Source organism: Pan troglodytes, chromosome 9 (assembly GCF_028858775.2).
Source record: "Pan troglodytes isolate AG18354 chromosome 9, NHGRI_mPanTro3-v2.0_pri, whole genome shotgun sequence".
NCBI lineage: Eukaryota > Metazoa > Chordata > Mammalia > Primates > Hominidae > Pan > Pan troglodytes.
The window spans coordinates 10,597,331-10,623,093 of NC_072407.2; the positions used below are offsets into that span (position 1 = coordinate 10,597,331).

The 25,763-nt window shown below is 48.7% G+C and overlaps 1 protein-coding gene across 5 annotated transcripts; it reads right to left on the bottom strand.

Annotated features, from left to right (window-relative positions):
• On the bottom strand, positions 1 to 25,348 carry TRIM3 (tripartite motif containing 3). 5 transcript variants are annotated; one of them, XM_016920267.3, is made up of 13 exons: positions 25,180 to 25,330; positions 24,474 to 24,638; positions 16,946 to 17,113; positions 9,461 to 9,692; positions 9,092 to 9,243; positions 8,692 to 8,872; positions 7,693 to 8,425; positions 7,468 to 7,571; positions 2,657 to 2,824; positions 2,278 to 2,446; positions 1,937 to 2,007; positions 694 to 834; positions 1 to 568 (listed from the first exon to the last, which is right to left on the bottom strand). In XM_016920267.3, the coding sequence occupies exons 3-13, from the start codon at positions 17,074 to 17,076 to the stop codon at positions 416 to 418; spliced, it is 2,235 nt and encodes a 744-aa protein (XP_016775756.1). In that variant the 5' UTR covers positions 17,077 to 17,113; positions 24,474 to 24,638; positions 25,180 to 25,330; the 3' UTR covers positions 1 to 415. The 5 variants fall into 5 exon arrangements, with proteins under 5 accessions (XP_016775756.1, XP_016775755.1, XP_016775757.1 ...); XM_016920266.3 differs by lacking the exon at positions 24,474 to 24,638 and having other exon boundaries at positions 25,180 to 25,348; XM_016920268.3 differs by lacking the exon at positions 24,474 to 24,638 and having other exon boundaries at positions 25,154 to 25,328.
• Positions 25,349 to 25,763: the final 415 nt, after the last annotated feature.

Sequence of the window (25,763 nt, forward strand, 5' to 3'; positions counted from 1 at the left end):
TCTTGGTGAAGACATTTATTTAATATGGGGGGTGGGGTATTGCTGTCTCTGTCAGTGTGTATAGGGTGGTAGGGAGACAACTAGAGGGACTCCTGTCCTGGGGTAGGCTGTTCTGGCCCCAGGCTGGGGGATGGGGAGCAGACTGACAGGGGTGGGGAGGTGTGTAAGAAGAGTAGGGTGAAGCTCTGCACACATCCTTGGGACCACAGTCCAGGCTCACCCAGTCACCAAAGCAAGAACCGAATAAATAAAGTGCAACCGTGGGGGTGGGGGTAGGAGAGGGAGGGCACCGGGCGCACCCATGCCCACAGCCCACATTCAGTGCTGCCAGGTCTGGCCCACCTCCCAGCCAGACCCTCTTGTCCAATCACCCCAATGTCTGTCCCTCCATAAGCCAGGCAGGGCCTCTGTACAGCTACTGGAGGTAGCGATAGGCTTTAAAGCAGTGGTTGCCAGCATCAGCCACCACCACATGGCCATCCGAGGTCAGTGCCAGGCCCTGTGGACCATACAGTGGTTCTGCAGATGTGTTGATATAGGACAGGAAGGAGCCAGAGCTGTCGAATACCTGGGGAAGGAGTGCAGAAAGGAGGGAGAGGCAAGATCAGGCAGATGAGAGTCTGTTTTGGGGGAACGGGCATATGGGACACACCAGGAAACCGCCCCCTCATGTCATTCCCAGGCCTTACTCACCTGGATGCGGCTGTTGCCCCAGTCAGCCACAATGATGTTTCCATTGGAGTCCACAGCTACTCCTGTGGGGGCATTGAACTGCCCATTGCCCTCGCCATGGGAGCCAAACTTGAAGAGGAACTCTCCATCGGCACTGTACACCTGGTGGGGGAAGGGGCTAGGGACTGGGGACCTGGCCTCAGGCAGAGGGTAGGGCTTTGGAGGAGGATAGGGTGAAGCCCCAGGGCTGAGAACCCCCACCCAGATCTACAGCTACAGCCCAAATCTGCTTCATAGGCTTCACATCCATGTGCCTTACTGCCTAGTAGACATCTCTTGCTGATGTCCATTGGGAATATCAAATCTAACAGCTCATTTTCTTTGGGAAATCAGTTCTCTTAGTTCTCTATCTCAATGACTGGTGCCACCCAGCTGGCCATGAGTCACTCTTGACTCCAATTTCTTCTCTGTTTGATAGGCCAATGAATTAACACAACTCTTGATTCCATCTCAAATCCCTCTCTCAAATCTATACCCTATGCATACACTGTCTCGTCTTTCTCATGGTCCAGGCTCACATCATTTCTCATCTGGATCACTGCAAAAGACTGATCTTCCTGTCTCAGTCTTGCCTCAGCCTGAGTGATCTAAGACACACAGGACTGCATCACTCCCCTGCCTGCAATCCTGTGACTCCCCATAGCTCTTGGGAGGAGAGCAAGCCCCTTAAGGGGGCACACAAGCCTCACTCTCAGCTTTCACGGTGCCCTCCTCAAGCTGAGTCTGAACTACTTGTGATTTCTCGAACACACTATTAAGGTTCCCACCTTGCATTCTTAGCTCTTCCTGTGTCTTTTGTCTCAAACACTCTCGTCCTCCTCTGCCTTCCATTTAATTCCCACTTGTGCTTGAGGTCCTCCTCATATAGTTTCCTGAATCATACACTTCTGTATCCCTTCCCACAGTTCCCTGCACCTTCCTATCACAGAATCTATTACATCATATTGTAATTTTTTGGTTACCTTTTTCTCTTCCCTACTAGACTATAATCAAGAAGACACAGAATACATTTGCTTTGTGCATCACTGTATCTCCAGCTTCTAGCCTACTGCCTGGGACAAAGCAGCCATGCATAAATGTGTAAATGTGTATTGTTTGAGTGAATGATCTCAAAGGGGAAAAGGAGGAGGTAAAATAGAGAGGAGTCTTGTGGAAGAGGAAAGGATGTTGGGACAGTGGTCACGGAGGGAGGGAGGACACTGACCTTCACTGAATGGTTATGGAAGTCCGTTACTACAATCTCATTCTTGTTGTTCACAGCCACAAAATGGGGCCCTGAAAATACAAAGTGGTCTTCAGGGCAGTAAGCTGGGATGCTGAGTGGGATGGGGAAGAGTATCTGGGAAGATAAAAGCTAGGGTGTTAGGAGAGGGGTGGGGTCTCTAGGACTGAGACAAATTATTTCTGAGATGATAGGGCTAACGTAAGGGAAGTGGGATCTCCAGAGCCAAGATATAGGAGGAGAGGGCCTTTACAGCTGGGGTATCTAGGGGAGTTCTCCGGAACAGGGGTATCAGCATAGATCTTGGAGCTGTCCCCCTATACCTGCAAAGTGGCGGTCAGTGGCCCCACGGCCCCCAAAACGGCCAACCAGTTTGCCATTGGGCTGGAAGGTAAAGACGCAGCAAGACTTGTTGTCGACCACAATGATATGTCCATTCCGGTCTACGGCCACTCCCTTGGGGCCCATGAGGCGGCCAGCTCCAATCTTGGTCTGGAGGAAGAGAATAGCCATAAGAGGCTTTATTCTGACAGTGGGGAAAGTAGTCCTAACCCAGTACCAAAGCAGAATCTTGGGCTGGGGAAAGAACAGGGAGTAGGAGGAGGTAGGATTGGATCAGTCCAGACCCTGACCACCAAGAGGCACTAGACTGGTCAGTTCAGCTGGACACCAGGGTAAGTAAAGTGACAGCAGGCCTCTCACCTTGAACTTGCCCTCAGGGGAGAAGATGCTGACCCAACGGTTGTCATAGTCTGCCACAATTATGTCTCCATTGGTGTCCACTGCCACACCTGTGGGGCGCTGCAGCTGCCCAGGTGAGCGTCCTCGGACCCCAAAACGGAACTTGAACTGGCCCTCATTGGAGAAAACCTGGAGCAGAGGAGCAAGGGGAGGGAGCAGGTAGGAGGGGAGACACTGTGGGCACAGACAGAAGGGAGTAGGATCCTGAGGGAGGAGACCCCCCCACCACCATTTATTCAGTCATTCAACAAGCACTTACTGACAAAATCAAACACAGCAGCAGGTCTGGGGCAATGCAACAGAGATGTGAATGGGATTGTGAGAACATGAAGGGATGAAGGGGAATGGTGAGAAAAGGCTCCAAGAGAAGAAGATGTCTGAACAAATAGCCTAATGAGGATGCCACATAAACCAAATTCGGCCAGGAAAGGAAGAGGAAAGGCATTCAAGCAGAGTGAACAGATTGTAAAAGGCACAAAGTCCAGTATGGGCACCACTTGAGGACTTGTCCACTGTGGTTGGACTGCAGGGAGCACCCAGGTGAACAAAAGAAGGAATTATGTTTTATCCTGGGTGTAATGAGGAGTCTCTTAACATTTCTAGGCATAGCAGTGACAAGATCAATTTTGCTTTTAAGAAAGAACATTCTGGCTGTAGGGAGGAGTCAAGACTAGAAGCTAGCTGCCCAGTCAGAGGCTGTTGCAGTATTCCAGTTGAGAAATGATGATGGCTTGGACCAAGGAAATTGGCTGGAGGGAAGCAGATGGACTCAAGACATATGTAGGAGGTAGGCTCATGAGACTTAGTAGCAGACTGGAATGGGGTAGGTGAGAGAGGAGAAAGTATACAAGAATTAGTCCATTCAGGCTATCGGGCTGACAAGGAAACCTTCCTCCTACACAGAGTGAACCTTTCAACCTCTCCCTTCTCCAACCTCCTCTAATTTAGCTGCCCAATATGCTCAGGTCTCCCCATCCCAAAAGCACCTCCTTTAATCCTCCTTCTCACTTTAGCTAAGCTTTCTGGCTTTTCCTTCATAGTCAAAACATTACTCACTACATAAGTCTCATACACTCTGCTTTGTTATAGGCTCTGGGGACACAAGATGAACGAGAGCCAGGAGCAGCCTTGGAGAACTCAAGTTGTGGGCATTGGCCTTGTTCTTGGATTCAAATCTGTGCCTTCCTTAATGGACTGGTCTCCCCGCCCCGGCCCCACCCCAGCTCCATCTCTTAGTCCTGCAGGGCTGTTTAAACTGGTCCCACCAACAGGCATCACTTTCTTCTAATGTGGACCTTCTACTAAGCTCTTCTCTGGCTGACCAGCACAGCTCTTGGGTTCCACAGTGGTCCCCTGTGGCAGGACAGCACTCATCAGTATGAGAAGGGAGATACCATGAGCTCCATGAGCTAAATAGTAGAAGTGAGGGGGCACTAAAAGGTACAGTTTAGCAGTGAGGTAATGCCCCTCCAGTTTGAGCAGCTCAGGTTCTGGCTCAATACTGATGAGGCTTTGGGATGTCTTGTTCTTCCAGTCCCAGCCTATCCCACCCCTGACACCTGGCCAACTCTTACTCATCTTTCCATTCTTAGAATTTCCAGGTCACTTTTTCAGAGAAGACTAATGACCAAGTGCCACCCTCCGCCCTACCAAATCAATATGCACATATAAACTTAGGTCACCAGGATATATGCTTTACAGCTCTCTTCATAACAATTATCACTTTGCAGCTAAATAACTGTTAAATATCGGTGTCCCCTTCTAAGGATGTAAGCCTCGCATGGCATAAGGACTGCATCTGTTTTGTTTGCTGCTGCACTTGCAGCACTGATATGGCATTTGGCACATAGTAGGCATTCAACAAATGAATGAACTCCCCAGCTCAATCTCAGACCTGAACTGGACATCTCCACTTGAATGCCGCATAGCTATCTCAAACATCTGCAAAAGTGAATTCAACAACTTAAACCTGGGCCTGCTCCTGAATGGCAACACCATCTACCCAGTCCACAAAGTCCTGCCATTCTTGACATTTGACGATTTAGCAAAATCTGCCATTCTTGCTTCCTTAATATCTCTAGAATCTGCTGGTGTCCTAGTTTGGTCCTTAAGATCTCTCTCCTATACCATGGTATCTGAAAGTAGATCCCTGACTTCAGGGATCTCACAGTCTAGTGGGGGAGAAAGACTTAAACCAAAATAAAACAAAACAAAACCAGACAAAAACAAAAACAAACCAGTGATTCCAGTAAAGTATGAAAAGTACTATAGCAAAAGGCTGAGGGAACTGAGAAGAATGTGATTTAACATTCTGCCTAAGGGAATGACGGAGTTTTCACAGAAGAGCTGATAAAACTGGAAGCTTAGACAATTACACAAGGACATAATATATACAAATCAAATTATTAATTCAGAATCACAAAATGTTTTTTGTCTTCTGTCAACTGATGCTGGTTCCACTCAGTGAGGTCTGCCTCATCCTCCACCATAGAAGCGTCCAAAAGAGAAAACGATCATGTCGTGAGGACCCCAATCCCCACGTACTGAGAGGAGGAGGGGGCTCAGACCTCATCAGGGAGCCCAGCCCATGCCAGCCCTAAGGACTCCAGAGTAAGAGAAGCAGAAATTCAACTTAGAAATCTGAGCCAGGCTCCTAGCAGTGGCGACATAGAGGGCAGGTGGAAGTAGAAGCAAGAGGAGGACTGCTATAGAAGTAGCAGGTGTTTGGAAGAGGGTGGAGCTATATACCAGGTGTTCTCTCTCAATTCCCCACTCTGAAACAATGGGGAGGCCAGGTGCAGTGGCTCATGCCTGTAATCCCAGCACTTTCAGAGGCCAAGGCAGGAGGATAGCTTGAGCCTAGGAGTTCCAGACCAGCCCAAACAATATAGTGAAACCCCGTCTTTACTAAAAATAACAATAAAATAAAATAAATTAGCCAGGTATAGTGGCATGCGCCTGTAGTCCCAGCTACTCGGGAAGCTGAAGTAGGAGGACTGCTTGAGCACAGGAGGTCAAGGCTGCAGTGAGCTGTGATCATAGCACTGTACTCCAGCCTGGACAACAGAGACCCTGTCTCAAAAAAAAAAAAAAAACTATGAGGAAGTTCAGCCCCCTCACCAGGACAGACAAAGTGGCACTTGTTTTTCTGTGCATGTGAGCAGTGAGCACAACTGTGTGTGTGCACAACAGCGAAGGGGTCCCAAATCTCAACTTTTATGCCAGGGAGCATTCCCAGCCTAGGGAGTTGGAAAGGAGCTGGAAGGTGTAACTGAGTAGGGAACTGAGCACCACCTCATTACTCCCCCGCAATCCCCTCCTCACTATCCAGGCTGGGCCCAAATGCCTTCCTGTGCTGCACAGGGCCTCTCCATTCCTCTGCTCTTAGAAATAGGGTAGGAGTAAAGGACGACTGGACAGAACTGGGAATATGGCCACAGAAGAGTCCCTTGCACCTTTAGACTTGTTAGGTGAAAAGCAGGGGTCAGGGAGTAGCCGTCACTGAGGGAAAGGACCTTAGCAGAGCTGGATCGATGACATGAGTACTCAAGCAGGGTCAGGAAGTTTAAACGTATAGGTGTTTAGAAGTAAGGATCTTCAGCGAAAAGTTTTGCTACCCAGTGAAATGTTTCGAAGAAGTAAAGTGCATGGTAGTTAGAAACAATCCCCTATAGGATAAAATCAAAATTCCACACTCCATCTCCAAAACCAATTACAATCTGACCTCAGCTACCCCTGGCTTCTAATAGTAATCTACCTCCAGGCCTGCTGGGCTCCTTCCAGTTCCCTGAACCACCTCCTCCAGCACTTTCCCACCTGCTTGCCTTTGTTTACAGCCTCCACCTGGACGATGATATTTTTAACAATAGCTAACATCAGAAGTTTCACTAGATGTCAAGTATAGTGCATCATTTAACACTCCCCGCAACCCTATCAGATATACTTTTCCTAATTTTACACATGAGTTAACTGAAGCTCAAAGAGGTCATGTGACTTGTTAGTATGTGACAGAGCTAGGATTCCAGCTCAGGTGTCTGGTTTCAGAGCCTGAGCTTTTAACTGCTCTGCTGTGTCAACTACCCTGGTGCCCACTGTACTACGCTCTGAGCTTTTACTACAAGAAACAGAGGGAAAAAAAGGCACATTTCCTGGCTTTGAAAATGAGCTCACAGTGCAGCAGAAACCGTGTTCATTCAGTGCGGTTGATGCCATAATCAGGTGTATGAGGTTATGGGAGAGGCAGTGGGAGGACCACCTGCTACAACTTCTAGCCACTGAAAGATACCCCCTTTGGCCAAGATACCCCTATGCAACTGTCTAGCCAACCTGATAACTGCAGAGACTCCAGACAGACTACATACATTCAGGAGCCAGGCATGCATGTTGGAAGACACGGAGAGCAGGCCTGCGTACTGGCCACCAGGAGAAAAAGGGAGAAAGAGGCTCAAGGAGAGGCAGAAGGAAAGGAGGAATGAGCCAGATCTTTGCAGTCCAGGAGCTGACCTGCCCTAAGCCATGGCCTACAAAGTAGAGGCTACAAGCATAGTAAACTCTGGTTTCTGACTGAAGGTGCTGGTTACAGTTGTGGCCTATGGGAATGGGGTGGCTGGTGGGTGCGTAAGGGGTGATCCTTTGATTCACTGCTCTTAAGGAACGGTACTATCTGTAGGGTTCCATCTTCCAGGAGGTGACCTGTACATTCTATCTTTTCAGTAGCCTGTAGCTTGAAAACTCTTATTTTGGTGGTGGAGGAGAACGGTAAAGGTGCTTACCTGAATACACTGGTTGTTGCTGTCTGCTACCACGATGCGGCCGCTGCTGGCTGCGGACACACCTTGTAAATTGGTGAATTCACCTTTCTCCCTTCCACGACTGCCTGTGGGAAGGGACAGGAGGGAAAACAAAATAATTCACTCAGAGGTCATTTTGAACCTCCCTTCCCTCCCCACCCACTACCTGAGCCTGGCCCATCTGGCTCTGCCCTCGGCTGTCTGTACCAACACGGAAGACGAGCTCATCCTCAATTGGGTTGTCCTTTCGTTTGCCGCCTGTGCTGTACATGGAGCTGGGCCTACGCACTGCCTTCTGGCGCACATGGCTGCCGGGGCCGCCAGGGGACTTGACACGGCGCTTCACATCGTCCGGGGAAGGTGGCAGGTCCCCCGGACGCAGGGCACGCACGCGGAAGGGGCTGCCGCGCACTGGCTGTCCGTAGAGCAGCACTGAGAGGAGCAGCTCGCCTTCCGTGCGCGCTGTGTACACTAGCTCATATGTGCCATTCTTGTGGTCCACCACTGGCACCGGAAGGCGCGTGCCGTCCGGGCCGGTGATCTCTGCACGCAGCTCAGCGCTGCCTGTGCGCACCAACCGCCCGTCCTTGTCTTTGGTAGTGACAGTGAGCGAGGCAGGCTGGCCCACTAGCGCCTGGCGCAGGCCCTCTCCCGTGGCCACCGTTTCGTGTGCAGTGGCGCTCGTGGTGAGCAGTGCGCCCAGATTGAGCACCGATCGCCGCAGACCGTCCACCTCAAGGACCAGTTCCAGCTGTGCATTCTCATGTGGCCGCTCCGGGAAGGCCTGTGCCGCCAATGCAGCCAGCCGCTCTCGCATGTGCTTGCGCACCAGCAACACCTCCGGGGCCGAGCCCAGGCGCAGTGCCTGCTCTGCAAAGCTGCAGCTACTGCCGATGTGTTCCTGACCCTGGCGCAGTGTGTCCAGCTGGCTTTGCAACACCTGATGAGGGGTAGGGGAGGAGTGGGTGAGCAGACTGGCACAGGGGGAGTCTCTGTGATTACTGAAGTTGTAGCACTGTGGCATAAAATACAAGAGGGTGCCTGTGGACAGAGGACACAGATGCCCACAGCACCTACCGAGGGCATGTCAGGAGGCAGAATATCTAGGCTGGGGAATGGGGAGCTGGTGTGGAAGACAGAGGAACAATGGAGGCAATAACACCATCACAATGGACGATGGTAGGAAAGGGTGAACACAAGACACACCTTCTGTTTGGCCCCACAAATGGTCTCCAGGTCGCTGACCAGAGCCTGCTTGCGCTGCTGCAGTGCTTGCTCCAGGTCCTCGAACGCTGCACTGATCTGGGCCAGGGCCTCTGCCTTGCGCTCCTGCAGCTGCTGGCTGATGCCCCCGACTAAGGCAATTGCTGCGGACAGCTGTGGCAATCTGGAGGGGGAATATCTCATTCCAGAGTTGCTGAGGGTGGCTTTGCCGAACTTTCCCTTCTCCCTGGGGAACCTACTGCTGCCCTCATGGAGATCTCCTTCCTGAGACCTCCCTGAGACTTCTATCTCTGCCCTTCCCAGACCCTTTATTCCCCTCCCCGCCCGAGCTAAGACACCATCCCTGTGGCCCCACCAGCCCAGGACCCTGCCCAGTGCCTACCGGCCACGCACAGCCTCGAGCTGGCGCTGCAGGGCCGCCTTGTGCTGCTCCACCACATCCCTCAGCAGCACTGTGCCATGCTCACGATGCTCCCCGGCGCGGCACTCACCACACATGGCCGTCTCACAGGCCTCACAGTAAAACTCCATCGTCTGCGGTACAAGGACTCCAGTCGGGTAATGGCTAGACATCACACTTCTTTGTCCCCTCCCCACCTGCCCTCCCTGCCCCTCACCTTCTAAGTGCACCCCCTACCTGGACCACTAATCCAGAGCAGTACCCTGTCACCCAGCCACTCGGCACCCCCCAATGCCTCTCCTCCTCCTCCCCCCCCAAGTCCCGGCCTCACTGGGCCTCGCTTGGGCCCACCTTGCCTTCATGGTTGGGGCAGGAGAGAGGGCGGCCAGCCACTACACTGAGGGGGTGGGGGTCCTCCGGGTCGTGGGCCCCATCAGGTGCCTGCTGCATTGCCTCCATGAGGCTGCTGATGAAGAAGTTGTTCTGCAGTGCCGAGACGCCCTGCTCTGGGAGGATGGACGTCTGCCGGCATACTGGACAGGATAGCGTCAGGCTCTGGGCAGGGATATAGTTTTGGAGACATCTGTCCAGGAAGGAGAGTCAAAGAACGGAGTGGGTGGGGTGGCATAAGTGCACCCTTCCTTATACTTCCCATGGGTGCCAACCCCTTCCCTCACAGGTGTGCCATTACACTTCATTTTAAAACCTCTCTGCTTGACACATCTCATCTGCCAGCAGGTATAATGGCCTTGCCCCTTACAACTGAGTAGGAACACACCCCGACCCCTCTCAGAAGAGCAGACTATCCACATTCCTCACAGTGTGCACACAGGCTCACCTTTCACAGGTGTTTACAAATGCTTCTCATAGGAATGTGCAACTAGGCACCCCCTGCCCAACTTCTTTAACTCATTAACATTACTGTCTACTCTTGCCAAATTTATGCCAAGCCCTGGGGACAAAAAGATAAAGCACAGTGCCTACCCTTAAAATACTTCCCATCTACAGAGAAAAAAGTCACAGGAATAGTACAGAAGTAAATAGCATGATGATTAAGGCAATGGGTCCTGAAGCTAGGCTGCCCAGGCCCAACACCCCGTTGGTCACCTGTTATACTGTGTGACCCCTGACAAGTTACATAACTTTGACAAGCCAAGGACTCTTCCTTTGTAAGATGGAGAAGTACAGACTTCACAGAGTGTTAGAGGATTACATGTAAAGTACTTACTTATATTTGAAGAGGATTAAATGTAAAATGCCTGACTCATAATAGCACTATATATGGTAGGCTACTTGTATTACTTATTATTAATATAAGGAATGATAGATAGTGATAAGGAAATGCATCTGGCTCAAGCAGGTGGAGAGCGTGTCCAGGAAAGTCTTCGGAGAGTTGATGCAAACTAAATCTTCAAGGATAAATAATTGTTAGCCTGACCAAAGAATGGTGCAGGCAGAGGGGGAAGGGTAGTCCAGATACAGAAGGCAGCAAGAAGCAGCATAGTATGAATAAGCAACTGTAAGCAGTTTGATGTGGCTGGCTAGAGACAAAGTCCAAGGCAAGGAATGGTGACAGAAGTCAAGGAGCTTAGAAGTTATCCTGCCAGCAATCGGAAGCTGCAAGAGAGTGGTATAGCCAGGTTTACATTTTACCAAGCTCCTCTTCACCCCCTCTGTGTGGGGAGTGAATTTAAAGGGAATGAGACAGCAGATGGGGTTGGGGGGCGAGGGCAGTGGCATCACCAGCTAGTTACCATTTATTAAGTGCATATGTGCCAGGTGCCATGCTTTCTGATTACGTTTCTGTTAGCAGGAGAAAGGGCAAGTGGCCCAAGGTAACAACAGCAGTAGGTGCTGAAGCCTGCCTTCAAATGCGAAGTATGTGCTTAGCCAGCATACTCTTAGAATCATCTAGGTAGGAAGTGAAGAAGACCTGGATTTAGGCAATAGTAATGTAGACTATGAGGTGGAAATAAATTTGAGAAGTGTTTAAGAAGGAGGGAAGGTGGGAGGTGTTGTCTGATTAGATATGGGGAGCAGGAGAGATGATGAGTCTTCGCTGACTTCCAACTTCCTAGCTTTGATAACTGAGTGGATAGTGGTGACATTCACTAAGATGAGAAACATAGAAAGAGGAGTAGCTATAGGAAAGTTCAGCCTTGTCCTGGTTGAATTTACTGTAACAATAAACACCCAGGTTGAGGTCACCAGTAGACAGGAGAATGAAGGTTAGAGACAAGAGATGGGCATGCCATCAACATTTAGATGGCTTTGGTAGCACTGGGAGAGGATGAGATCAGACAAGAAAGCATAGACAGTGATAAGAGAGAGGGACAGAGCACTCAGCAAAAACTGAATGAGGACAACAAAGAAGACCAGGCCGAGAGGCAGGAAGAGCAGCAGTGTTAGGGCAGAAAAGTGAGTGGTACATTTCCAGGAGGGAATGAGTAGTCATCAGCGTTAAAAGCAGCTGACGAGTTGGGTAAGGTAAGGACAGGAAAATGTCCACTGAATTTGGCAAATGTGAGGGTACTTTGTCTGTAGGGAAAACAGGGAGGGAGTGGCAGGAGAAGGAAAGCTTGACTGCTGGAAGTTGTGTGAAGGGGAGCTTGAAAGTTCGAATGAGGAGCTGGTTGAGGGGTTGGATGGTGCTAGAAAGAGTTTTTACCTGTTTGGCATGGGAGTTTTGAGCATGTTTAGGAATGGAGGAGTCAGGAGAGAAGGAGAGCGGGAAGAGACTACAAAACTGAGAGGAAAAGATCTTGAGGATTGGGGAGTGCCTTGGATTGGCCTGAAAAGGAAGACTGGACGTCAGTCTCTGAATGGAGGGAAGGAGGAAAGGAGAGGAGGATATAGAGAGGCACTAGGGACATAGGAGAGTGAAGGATGGAGGATTCAGGGGCCTGATGATGGCTCAGATTAGTCACTGATGGGAGAGCAGAGGATACTTACTAGAAACAGACATCAGAACTGAAGGCAGCTGTATTTGGGGACCTCAAATTTGTGGAGTGAAGATCTGCATTATGCAAACTCTCCCATATCCTCAATCTCATCTCTTAATGTTTCCTATAACTTAGGATCTTAATTAAAATCTGACAAACACTATGTGCCAGGCATGATTCTAAGTGCTTCACAAGTATTAACTTATTTAATTGTGTTTTGTTTTTGTTTTTGTTTTTTTGGTGATTGTTTTTTTTTTTTGTTTTTTTTTTTGAGACGTAGTCCTGCTCTGTCACCCAGGTGTGAGTGCAGTAGCACAATCTTGGCTCACTGCAACCTCCACCTCCCGGGTTCAAGCGATTCTCTTGCCTCAGCCTCCCGAGCAGCTGGGATTATAGGCTCACACCATCACGCCTGGCTAATTTTTGTGTTTTTAGTAGAGATGGGGTTTTGTCATGTTGGCCAGGCTGGTCTCAAACTCCTGACCTCAGGTGATCTGCCCGTCTCGGCCTCCCAAAGTGCTGGGATTACAGGCGTGAGCCACTATGCCCAGTGTAACTTATTTAATTGTGACTTACTTTTCCTTGCAGTCCTCTCAAGTAGAGTGGTTTCTGTCTCATACTCCACACTCCTTAGGGCCAGAAGGTGGGCTTGAGCCCTCCCTCTTCCCAACTGGAACATTTCTGAACTATTCAACTCTAGCTCCTTTGAAGCTCATGCCTTCTATCTATATCACTCCTCCTTATCATTGTCTCCACTAACCTAATAGTTGCCCCCACTTGCATTTGTGGACATCTTTCTCTTGGCTCACTCTCTTCTTCCATTACCCCCACCACCACTCTGCCATCATTCTCAGTGGCACTAACATCCATCCCCCATTGTGATTTCTTAATTCCTTGACCTTCTCACCCCCAGTGATCTTTTCCCCCATTTCCCATGCTCCCACTAACACCCACTTCTCATCAACTATCACTGCATTTCAACCATTCTACTCTATTCTTCAGCAGCTTTCTTCCAAGCTCACTGAATCTAGTGTTTCCCCATGCAAAACACCTTCTAATTCAGCAATATCCCCTTCCTATTTGTCAAGTGTACCTGGCTCATGATAGCTTCCTAACTGGTCTCCGTTTCCACTCTTGCTCCTTTATAATCCATTCTCTCCATAACAGCTAGGGTGAACTTTTTACGTTACATTATTTCCCTGTATATATATATATTTAAAAACTCCAATGGTTTCCCATTGCGCTTAGAATAAAATCCAAACACTTTCTGAAAACCTACAAGCTCCCCCTTAAACTGCCCTTATTCTCTCCAATTTCACCTCATCCCACTTTACTCCTCACTTGGCCACACTGGTTTCTTTTCTGGTATCTGAACATGTCCTGTCTACTTCTTCCTCAAGGCCTTTGCACAGATTTTTCTATTGCCTGGAACAATCTGTCTCCTTATCCTCAGAACTCAGGTCAAATGTCACCTCCTCAGGGAAGCCTTCCTTGATGACTATATAGAATAGTTCTTGCCCCAAACACCCCTACTTCTCTCTGTTAATATCCTGTAAAACATTAATACAAGCTGCAGCTCTCTTGTTTTCTTGATTGCTTACTGTCAGTCACTGCCCACTAGAACATACTCTGAGAGCAGGGACCAAGGGATACATGAATGAATACTAGTTGACAGTGAAGGCTCTGCAGTGAAAACTGGATTCAGATCTCAGCTATTTACTTACTGTGTAGCCTTGGAAATATTTCTTTTTTTTAATTTGTTTATTTAATTTAAGATAGAGCCTCTCTCTGTCACCCAGGCTAGAGTGCAGTGATGTGATCATGGCTCACTGCAGCCTCCACCTCCTAGGCTCAAATGATCCTCCCACCTCAGCCTCCTGATTAGCTAGAACTACAGGTGCATGCCACCACATCCAGCTAATTTTTAAATTCTTTTTTAGAGACTGCATCTCACTATGTTGTTTCCCAAGCTACTCTGGAACTCCTAGGCTCAAGTGATCCTCCCACCTTGGCCTCCCAAAGTGCTGGGATTACAGGCATGAGCAACTGCACCTGGCCAGAGATATTTCTTAATTACTTACTGACTTTGAACCTTAGTTTCCTCCTCTCTAATATGGGGATACCTGGGTGTGGTAGCCTGCAACCTGTAATCCCAGCTACTCAGGAGGCTGAGGCAGGAGGATCACTTGAGCCCAGGAGTTCAAGTCCAGTTTGGGCAATATAGCAAGACACTCATCTCTAAAAAAAAAATAAAATTTAAAAAATTGAAACAAGCTGGGCACGGTGACTCACGCCTGGAATCCCAGAACTTTGGGAGGCTGAGGCGGGCAGATCACAAGGTCAGGAGTTCGAGACCAGCCTGGCCAACATGGTGAAACCCCATCTCTACTAAAAATACAAAAATTAACCGGATGTGGTGGCGTGCGCCTGTAATCCCAGCTACTTGGGAGGCTGAGGCAGGAGAATCACTTGAACCCAGGAGGCAGAGATTGCAGTGAGCCAAGATGGCGCCACTGCACTCCAGCCTGGGTGACAGAGAGAGACTCTGTCTCAAAAAAACAAAAACAAAAAACAAACAAAAAAAAATTAAAATGAAAAATTACATTAAAAAATTAAAATTAAAAAAATGAAGTTAATAAAGTATCTGTTGCAGGGATTAAAGAAATCAGTATGTATAAATCACTTAGCCAGTCCCTGGCAAACAGTAAGCAATCAATACATGGTAGCTATTGTTATTACAATTTCTCAGCCAGATTTTCTCCAGGAGTGCTCAGTGATCTGGGCACAGGAGAAAGTGCAGAGACATCCAATTTCAGCTCTGATCCAACATTGAGCTTCTATTGCATGGGTTTTGCAAAGGATAAAGATGTGAAGGAACTGCAGGGGAGCCAGTCAGTCAGCCACAGGGTCCAGGATGGGCAGGAAAGAAAGGGAGGCCAGGACGCAGTTGGTGACTGGGAAAAGAGGGAGCAGTCAAAGGGGCTAGATATCTATATTGTATCGAAAGTGGTGTAATGGGAGTGGGGTAATGGGAGCCAGGAGTGGAACGTTGGCGTTTATGACTATAGATAAGATTCTGGATTATAAGATTCAGGGCATGGTTGGGAGGGAGTGTTACTGAGGTGGAATGGGGGACAACCCTGAAGAAACAGTTAAGAACCAACAGGCACAAGAGGGTGGTTGTCCCCAGGCTGACAGAAGAACTTGAATGGACAGGAAAACTGAGGCCATTTCCAGTGGATAAAGGAGAGTGGGCAGTGGAGCTGGAATCTCAAAGAGCAGGGCTGGCAGGGAAGCAGTATCTCTGGTGCAGAGCCAGGTTTCAGTTGGGGCAGAAGGCAGAGGAAAAGTGCGGATAGAGGCAGTGGTGAGAAGACCCAGGGACCAGGCCACCCAAGACAGAACAATGAGAGATGAGGGCCCAAGAGAATGTTGTCAAAATACAGATGTGATCACATATAAAACCCTGCAAAGGCTTCATGTGGCTCTCAGGGTAAAGGCGAAGTTCCCTAACAGGTCTACAAAGCCCTAGGTGGTCTGGCCTCCACCTACCTCTCCAGCTTCATCCCATGATACTCTCAGTCACACTCACTCTGCTCTAGCCCCACCAGGCTTCCTCCAGGCCTCTTACCTGACATATTTTCTCATGTCACATGGGCTTTTCCAATGGTCTTTCTTCTGTGCAGAACGCTCTTCCAAACCCCTTTACCTAGTTAACTCCTATTCATCCTCTGAATTGCTCCTCAGGGAAACCTTCCCTGATTCTCCAAACTATAACAGATTCCATATGCCAATCTCTCATAGCTCAGCACTTTATTTGCAGCACTTACTAAAAGTTATATTTAACTATAATCTGGCTATATGATTATTTGATGACTATCTTTCTCTTTCACTATACTGTTAGCTCTTTAAGAGTAAGCATTGTAAGTGACGGGTACCTTAAATACCCTACTTGATTGTTACCCATTCTATGCTTGTGTAACAATGTATCACATGTTCCCCATAAACATGTAAACTATTGTGTATCAGTTTTTAAAAAGAGTAAGCACGGTGGCTCACGCCTGTAATCCCAGCACTTTGGGAGGCCGAGGTGGGCGGATTGCCTGAGTTCAGGAGTTCAAGAACAGCCTGGGCAACACGGTGAAACCCCATCTGTAATAAAATACAAAAAGTTAGCTGGGCGTGGCGGCGTGCGCCTGTAGTCCCAGCTACTCCGGAGGCTGAGGCAGGAGAATTGGTTGAACCTGGGAGGCAGAGGTTGCAGTGAGCCGAGATCGTGCCACTATACTCCACCTTGGGCGACAGAGCGAGACTCCGTCTCAAAAAAAAAAAAAAAAAAAAGAGTAAGGATCGTATCTGTTTTTGCTCATCACTGCATGCCCAATGCCTAGAACAGGGTCTGGCACATAGTAGTTGCTCAATAAATGAATATTTGTTAAATGAATAAGTGATCCATAGAAGCCTAGAGGCTGGGACAGGTTGCCTTTCACTCAGTACCTGAGGACAACAAGGACAAGCAGGGAAGGACAGACCTAGCTTCAAATATCCTCCAACTAGTCATAAATTGCTGATGCCAAAGCTGGTTGAGTCTGAGCACTGTTTGATTTCTTAGGTGGTGTCAAAAGCTGCCTTGAGGTTTGGGAAAGGACAGAGAAGGCCCTATTCTTGACAGGAACCATGGCCCAGTGTTATGGTTCTTATGGTTCTCTCACAGGTTCTTGCCCCCAAAACCTCATTTCCTGCAGGTTGGGGTTCACCTGCTCTCCTCCCAGGTAAGCATGTTGCCTCACCTACTACAGGTTTATACATGCTCCCTCACCCTCCCCACAGGGGAGGAGGATCCTCATCCTCCCCACATGGTCCTCATCCCTCCCCAGTACACACATCCCCTCACCTCTCACAGAAGGTGTGCAGGCAAGGAAGAACCTTGGGGCACTGGTACCGATCCAGGCAGATGCTGCATACCAGGAACTGCTTGTCCATTGGCTGGACCTCTGGGCCAGGGCTGTCCTCCCTCTTTGCCATGGCGCCCACAGATGGCTCCTGCCACTCACACCAGCCTCTGTATGGAGAGATGGTCAGCACCAGGGAGTCCAGAACTTCTTCTCCCCACCCAATCCCCGCCACTCAAATCCCCTGCAGAGAACTTGCCCCCACCTCTTCCCTGCTAGGGGCAAGACAGGGCAGTGACTGGAAGGATCAGGGTGATGTGACCTCTGAGCCTGCTGTTCTGTTTAAGAGCACAGACGTAGGATTAGATTGGGTTTCAAACCTGGCTCAGTCTCTCACCAGCTATGTGAGCTTGGACAATCCATGTAACTTCTCTGAGCCTCAGTCTCTTAATTTGTAATTACAGGAATAATAATTTGAGAGTGTGACATAGTGCCTGTTGAGTGCATGGTACAGAGATGTCCATTTTCACTGACATACCTACCTTCATCTCCTCTGCCTCCCCCAAATCCTCCTCCCAGAGACCTGAATGGAGTGTCTCTCCTCTAACTACCTGCAGCTCTTCCATTTATACCCTGACCCACCTCTTAGCACAACTGCCTGAAACTGCACTCTTTTTCACACCCAGTTAGTATCAAGGTCGGGATTGCTTCCTGAATATCTTAAACCCTTCTCTCCAATCCCACAGTTACTACCCCTAATTCAGGCAACCATCAGTTCTCTCCTGGAATACAGCAATAGCCTCTTAACTGGTGTTCTTGTCTCCTCACTGACACCTTTTCATCTATCTTCCTTGAAGCCAGAATGAAGTTTCTAAAACACAGATTTGATCTTGTCAGTACTCTCTGTTTAAATTCCTTCAACTGTTATCCATTGTCCAAAGTCCTTATATTGACCAGTGAGGCTTCACTTTGCCCCATACCTTTTCTACTACCTCATGTCTCATAAGTCTATGATCAATCATTCCTGCTGGGTTTTTTTTTTTTTTTTTTCCAGTTCCTGGAAAATTCCTTGTTCTCTTTTGCTTCTGGGAGATCACGCATTCGTTCTCTCTGTCCTGGGATCCTTTTCCTGGCCCCTTTTCCTGGCTGATGTGACACCTACTCATCTTTCAGGTCCCCATATAAATGTCACCTCCTTTAGAAGACCTTCCATGACTACCCAGAGTCTGGCTTGGGTGCTCTACCTCTGTGTCCCTCAGCACCCTGTATTTACTCCATCCTAACTCTTATAAGCTATGCTGTAATGTTCTTGTTACTTCTCTGCTTTCTCCACTCCATGCAGTGTTCTTGAGGATAGGCATTTTATTTATTTATTTATATTTTATTTTATGTTTTCATTCTTAGCACTTAGCACAGAGCCTGACATAAAGATTGACCTATATTTACTGAATTGATTTCAGGAATTCAATAAATATTTACTGCCTACTTTGCACAGGTGTTAGGAATGGAATGATAAAACAGACAGGGTCACTGTCCCTGTGGTGGGGAGGTGGTGGCAGATATTTTAAAAGTAAATAATAGTGGCAGGGAAGTGATATAAAGAAAAAAGGGATGCTGTGAGAAAGAACACTTTTGATTGAGTCATCAGGGAAGGCTCTCCAAGGAGGTAACTTTTAAGCAGAATTCTGGGTGGATGGGAGAAAAATGGTATGGGTGAGGGTGAGAAACAACAGGGAGTCAGGAAGGGAAATCATTCTAGGCTGAAGAAACAGCATGATAAAGGTTCTTAGGCAGAAGACTCATGGAGAACCTGAAAGGACTGTGTGGTTAGAGCCAAGTCAATAAAAGCAAGAGGTGAGTTTGGGAAGATAGGTAGAGATGAGATCATGAAGGACCTTATAACCGCCATTAAGAGTGTGATTTTGGCTGGGTGCAGTGGCTCATGCCTGTAATACTAGCACTTTCAGAGGCCAAAGCAGGAAGAGCGTTTGAGCCCAGGAATTGGAGATCAGCCTGGGCAACATAATGAGACCAATATCTACAAAAAAATTAAAAATCATCTAGGCATGGTGGCACACACCTATAGTCCAGGCTACTTGGGAGGCTGAGGTGGGAGGATTGCTTGAGCCCAGGAGGTCAAGGCTGCAGTGAGCCATAATCGTGCCACTGCACTCTAGCCTGGCATGAAACAAAGTTGAGATTCTGTCTCAAAAAAAAAAAGTGATTTTATCCTAAGTTGGAGGGGGGGATGATGTGGTTTATAAATAAGTGAAAATAAATTAGAAAGCTACTCTGGCAAGCTGTGAGAATTGAAGACAAAGAGAAGCAAGAGTGGAATCAGAGAAAACAGTTAGGAAGCTACCAAAGTTCTTTGGGTAAGATAATGTAGGGTATCATCTGAGCTACAAGCAAAAAGCTGGACTGATTTGAGAAATATTCATTGGCCGAGCAAGGTGGCTCACATCTGTAATTCCAGCACTTTGAGAGGCTGAGGAAGGAGGTTCACTTGAGCTCAGGAGTTCGAGATCAGTCTGGGCAACATAATGAGACCCCATCTCTATAAAAATAAAATAAATAATAAAAGAGAAATCCAAAGGACATCAAGATGAACTGGGTGTGAGAGGGATGTCAATTATGACTTAGCTTTCTCATTTTAGCAAGTGATGGGCCATGAATAGAGACAGTGAAAGCTGAGGTGGAGCTGATTTGGGGCATTCTGTTCTACGTATGCTAAGTACAATGTGTCTCTCTGATGTCCAGGTAGAGCTGTCAAGTAAGAAACAGAATACAGGAGCTCAAGAGAAAAGTCTGGACTGGTTATTGATTTGGGATCACTAGCATATAAATGGCACTTTCAGCAATGAGAAGACATGAGACCACCTAGGGACAGAGGGCAGACAGTGATAAGAAAAGGGCCTGGCACAAGAGAGGGGAGCCAGCAAAGGTGACTGAGAAAGAGAACCCAGAGAAATGGTAGGAAAACCAAAAGAATGTGAAACCAAAGAAATCAACAGAACAGTGCAAGAAAAAGAAGGGGTGAAGTAAGAAACGGACTGAAGAGTGCCCACTAGATTTGGCTGTGGTGGGGTGGCAGGGGCAGAAGCCACGTCAGAGTGACTGAAGAGTAAATGGGAGATGAAGTTAACACAAGAGATGTAGACAATACATGGCAGGGATTTGGTCATGAAGGGTGGCAGAACAATAGCTGAATTACTCCAAAATAGGCAGTGAATAGGACCAGGTCACCATTGTCTGTGCTGTTGGATGCATTACGAGCCTTTTTCTAAAGACTGTGAATGAATGAATGAATGAATGAATGAATGAATGAATGAATGCAGGAGCGAGTCTAGATTTGGGGAGGGATAGAAGGGCTGAGCTGCTGTGCCTTATGTTTGTGTAAGGGTGGGCCTGGGTAGAGTGTGAAGGGCATGCCTGAAAGTATCCTCTGCTGATGTAGACACTGGCATCCTGATGTTCTCTCTACAGTTGTAATGGGTTCTGGAGTCTGAAGACTTAATACCAGGAAAACATAGCAGGAGGGAGGACAGATTGAAGGTTGGCGGAAGGACCAGGAGGCGGGAGGCAAGCTGAAGCCTCTGTCTGGTGAAGGGAAAGGCTGGGAGGAAGAGTGGGAGTGGTCTGCTGGGTCCTGCTGGGGTAGCTGGATGCCAGGCTCCACCTCTCTCCAAGCCTAGGGGCTCTCCCAGACTGTCACACAGGGGCGGGGATTGGGCTATGTCCAAGGACCAATAGCTCCTCCCCCACTCCTCCCCTTCCTGCTTCAGTTCCCCTCCCAGACTTACTGGGCATGCAGCCGCTGAGGCCATACCCCTGCCTGAATCTGAGATTCTCTTCCTCCCATGGGGTCCTAGCTCTTCCATCCCACTGTGCTCTAGAGATTTGCCCCCAAGATCCTATAGATGGTGGTTCAAGTGAACTGTTTATCACAGCAGACACTTATAAGGCCTTGGTCTCAGAGCCAGACTTTACTCTCCTTTCTCATACTGCCTTCTGCTATCCCTGCATTGGTTATTCCCACCATACTTTATGGCTTAGTTCTCAAGGCACCTCACTCCCTCATTCAGCATTCACTTGACACTGCTGCTAGGCCTGGGGACACAAAGACAAATAGTCACAGCTCAGCCTTCATGGATTCCACAGTCTAATAAATAGATTACTGCAATGTAAAGTGGTGAAGACCATGATGAGGAAGCACCAATTGCTCCAGGAGTACAAAGGTTACCTAACCTAGATCTGGAGCAGGGATGGGTCCAGAGGTTGGAGGCCAACCTTTCTCCTAAAGAAAGTAACTTTAGTAACTCCTAAAGAAAGTAACGTTCAAGCTGAGGATGAGTTACAGAGAGTATGGTGCCTTTTGCATCAGGAGGCTAAATCAGACACTGTGATGGGGAGGGCTAAGAAACAAGATGGAGAGGTAGGCAAAAGATATATCATGCAATGCTTTGTTGGTCTTATTAAGGAGTTTAGACTTTACGCTTACCTGCTAGGGGATGAAGGATTTATCCAAAAAGCAAAGGAAAACTTTGGTAGTGGTGAGGGCTATTAAGTATAGAGGGACAAAAGTACATTTTTGGCTGCTGTGTGGAATATAGTTTAAAGGGCAAGGATGGAAAATTAAGAAACTGCCTTGATTAGGAGAATAGCAAAGACAGGCCAAGATAAATCAATTTTGCAGGGGGATATCAACAGAACTTGGTGGCTGGGTATTTACATATGAAGAGTTAGGGGAGAAGAAGGAATTAACAGGTGATTCTTTGGAAACTCTCAAAGAAGAGCAGTTTGGATGAGAGGGTGATAAGTTTGGTGTTTATCTTTAAAGGTTTTTTCATTTTTGTTTTTGTTTTTTAAGAGACAGGGTCTTACTCTGTTGTCCAGGCTGGAATGTGGTGTTATGATCATAGCTCACTGTAGCCTCAAACTCCTGGGCTCAACTAATCCTCCTGCCTTGGCCTGCCAAAGTGTGGGGGTTGCAGGCATGAGCCACAGCACCCAGCTAGAGTTCATTGTTTAATGTGATGAATCTGAGGTGCCTATGGGATGTAATTCAAGTGGAGAGGTCCAGCTGGCAGTTGGAAAGATACGCTGAAGCCTAAGAGAGAGGTCTGGCCTGGAGACATGAATGTGGATGTTGGTGCAGAGATGGTTCCTGAAGCCATGGACGTGGATGTCATTACCCTGAGAGGGTAAAGAGAGAAAGCAGGGCCTATCACCAAGCCCCAAGGAACCTCAATATTTAAGAGATAGGCCCAGGAAGCAGAGTCTGCAAAGAAGATTGAGAAGGCACAACCAGAGAAGCAAGAGAATCAGGAAAGAGATGTCATGAATGCCAAGGGAGAAGAGAACTTCATGAACAAGGGAGTGAAATGCTGCAGAGGTCCCATTATTTAAGCCCCAAAGAGGCTTTCATTAACCTCAGAGCACGTGGTTTGCAGGGGATGGAGGACAGGAAGCCAGATGCAGGGAGTCAAGCAAGAAGCTGATTGTGAACAAATGAAGACAGCCAGTGCTGACTCCACTAGATCCTGGACATCTGCAAAGGATGTGTTTCAAGGCTTTTCAGTTTCTCCAAATTCTCAAATAGCATTAATTTTCCCCAGGACTTCCTCCTACAATCTCACACGATTCCCAGTACACATGAGTTACACAGTTGTGAATGGAGGTAACCAAGGCATTGTTGAAAATGGATGCGAGAGGTCAGCTAGGCTCATTTGCTTGCTAAAATAACTCACGTCTACTCACTAGCTTTCAGGTTTATCTGATCATTTGAGACCTCAAAAAAATGACAAATGACTGCAGGTTACAGTCTTTGGGCTTTCTCTGAAACAAATGAAGCCTTGGATGAGGCAAAGTCCTTAAAGCCAATGAATCCTTTAAATAAGATTGGCAGGGAAGGAAAGCAATGAAATTCATGGCCATCTCCCCCAACATTGCCAGACTGAGTAAAGTGAATGAACCATTCAATCAAACTTCTCTGGGCACACTGTGGGCCAGGTCCTTCAGCTGTGAAATAGAGACACAAAGCTGAATTAGACACACTCCCTGTCTTTCACAAGTTTTTAGACTAATGTGAGAAACAGAAATGGAAACACGTAACTACAATGTGATAAGTACCATGATATTGACATGTTCAAATTGCTACAGCAGCAAACTGGAGGAAGTACCTAACTCTGAGGATGGTACAGAATAAAAAAGGCTTCCAGAGGAAGGGGTATTTGAGCTGGGTCTTGAGAGACAAACAGGACATTGATACGTACATTGGGAAAACAGTGAGTAAAGAAACAGAAACATGAGAAACTAAGAAATATGGAACAGATGGACAAGATTGCGAATCTCCAAAAGGCAGAGGTTATACATGATGCTTTTACATCCTAAAAGCATAAAAATAAATATGCTAAAAATAAATAAATCTAAATAAATAAATAAATAAAAGGCACCACCACTCACCCACTCACACAAGCGAGAACCCTGGTAGTCTTCTCAATTACACCTTTTCTTTCACCTTTCAGATACAAGCTATGACTACATCCTCAATTCTGCCTCTGAAATTTGGCTAGGTTTAAAAAGTTAGGAGATCTAGGATCTAGTCCTAACGCTGTAACTAACTCCACTAACACAAGGTGAAACTCTAGGTAAGTTCCAACCCCATTCCCTTATTTGTAAATTGGGAGAAGAGGGATGTTTTCTCAAAATCTGAGATTCCCAAGGTTCCCTCTCAAGCCAAGGGCCTCCACAGATTGTACCATGAGCCCATGATTAAATCCCATCTTGTACTACCCGATGATTTGACTTCTAGTTTCCACTGTTAGGCTAAATGTGTTAGAGGATGGTCTTAGTTGCCTCCCCTCCACACTCCCCCTGCCCCCTCGCCCCCGTAAATAAATGTTTGCTGAGTTTTAAGTCACCTGTGACACTCTATGAACGCTCTCTATTCTAACCATATGGTTTTTCTGCTTTTCTGAACCTGGGCTATACTATCCCAACGATGGACTCTTTGCTCAAGTTCTCTCGGCAAGAATGCCATTGTCTCCTAAGTGGCTGTGGCAGTACCTGGCACGCAGGAAGTACTCAGTATATGTTGGTTACAGGAGAGCTCTGTTTAAATCTCTGCAGTTCCCTTTCATCAGAGAGAGATGCAAAAGTAATGGCAGTAACAAGACAAGTGAATAAAGTCCCAAGAAGAGAGACCTCTGCTTAATATAAGGAAGCTTTTCCACAGCAGAAAGTAGCAAGTGCTCTGTCACTGGAGGCATACAAGCCCAAGGAGGCAGGGCTACTGTCAGGCCTGCAGCTCTGATTCCAATTCTGCAGCAAATCATCCCCTGCTTAGGGGATGAATGGGCACCAGTGAGCTAGACAGACTGGCCAAGGGAGACCTGTGATGTTTTCTGCACCTGCTGTGACCTCCCAGATGTGATCTTCCTGCTAGGGCCAGTCCTGAGTTTCTGTTGTCCACATCAGAGAACCCCCACACCAAGAACAAGCCCAGGGCCTGCCCTCAGTCGAACTGACCTCCCTGGGGTGCAGCCTGCCCCTCCAACCTGCAACCATCTGTCCCTGCAGGTTTGCAGCCCAGGATCTGAAGCCAATTCCAGAAGGGAGGAGGTCAGAACCAGGGAGGGGCCTGGGGTCCTCCAGGCAGGGCTCAGGCTACAGGAGAACCAGAGGGGTCCTTTCCTACAAAAAAACAGCCTCCACATGAGGCTTTCTGTCCACAGAGCAGTGCATGGGGAGGAAAGGGTGTCCTCCATCCTGACTGGTGGGCCTGTGGGTACCAGGGATGGAAGGGGCGGGGGGTGGGGTAGGGTGGGGGTGGGGGAGCAAGGGGTGGAGGTGTCTGCACCAGGGAGAAAAGAGCCCTTCAGACAAGATGGGCCACAATATTCCAGAGTCCCACTCAGCACGCACCACCACCACCACCCTCGGCCGCAGCGTTCAGCACCCTCCGCCAACACACACAAGCTCCCAAACCCCGCGCTCCCCCGAGGAACCATCACCCATCCACCCGCGCCTCCCCGCCTCAAAACAGGGACCTCACGTGAGCAGCCACAGCCCGAAGAATCCCCCTGCTGCTCTCACGGACATGGACACGCCTCACGTGGGCAGAGAGAGGCACAGCTTTTGAAAATCATCTGTGCCCCCACCCACAGACGCTCCGACCCAGACCCGGGCTGACAGGAATACAAACGCACCCTTGGGGCCCGCCCGTCGCACTCACCGCGTTGGAACAGGATGCGAGGGCAAAGCCCGGACTGCGGCCACTCTGAAGGGCCCGCGGCGCTGCTACTGCTGCCAGCGCCCGTCCGCCCGGCCCTGCCCGCGCCTCCGCCTGTCCCCGCGCCGGCGCCGCCGCCGGACTAGCCGCACAGGCCGGAGGGAGGGGCCGGGGCGGGGCTGCGGACCGGCCGGGGGAGGGGGTGACTCCAGTAGGGAAGACCCACCCACGCCCCGCCCGCCGCCGCGGAAGCCCCGCCCACCCCGCCTGCCCACCCCTACCGCACCCGCACGCCCCCCCCGCCAACGCCTCCACCTCCTGCGGACGCTGCCTTCTTGGTGCTGCTAGGGAGCCGGCGAGCCGGCGAGCCGGATCCCGGATCTCGGATCCCGGATCTCCGCCAGCTGCCTCCGGCTCCGGGAAGGGCGGTGTAGTCGGTCTCAGGGATTGAGATGAGACTCCGTCAAGAAAAGGCAGCTGGGGCAGCAGGGATTTCGGACTCTGGGAGCCTGTCTGGGCCGCCTGCCTCCTGGAGGCGCCCTTTCCGGCTTCCTTGGAGTGCTCCTATGGAATATGCTAGTCTATCG

Bases quoted from the DNA above. Each gene is read 5' to 3' on its own strand.
- TRIM3 (XM_016920266.3), bottom strand. From the start codon at position 17,076: ATGGCAAAGAGGGAGGACAGCCCTGGCCCAGAGGTCCAGCCAATGGAC. The intron at 8,873-9,091 runs GTAGGCACTGGG...TTCCCCCTCCAG, and splicing joins CTCGAGGCTGTGCGTGGCCG to ATTGCCACAGCTGTCCGCAG. The intron at 2,825-7,467 runs GTAAGCACCTTT...CCTCTGCTCCAG, and splicing joins GCAACAACCAGTGTATTCAG to GTTTTCTCCAATGAGGGCCA.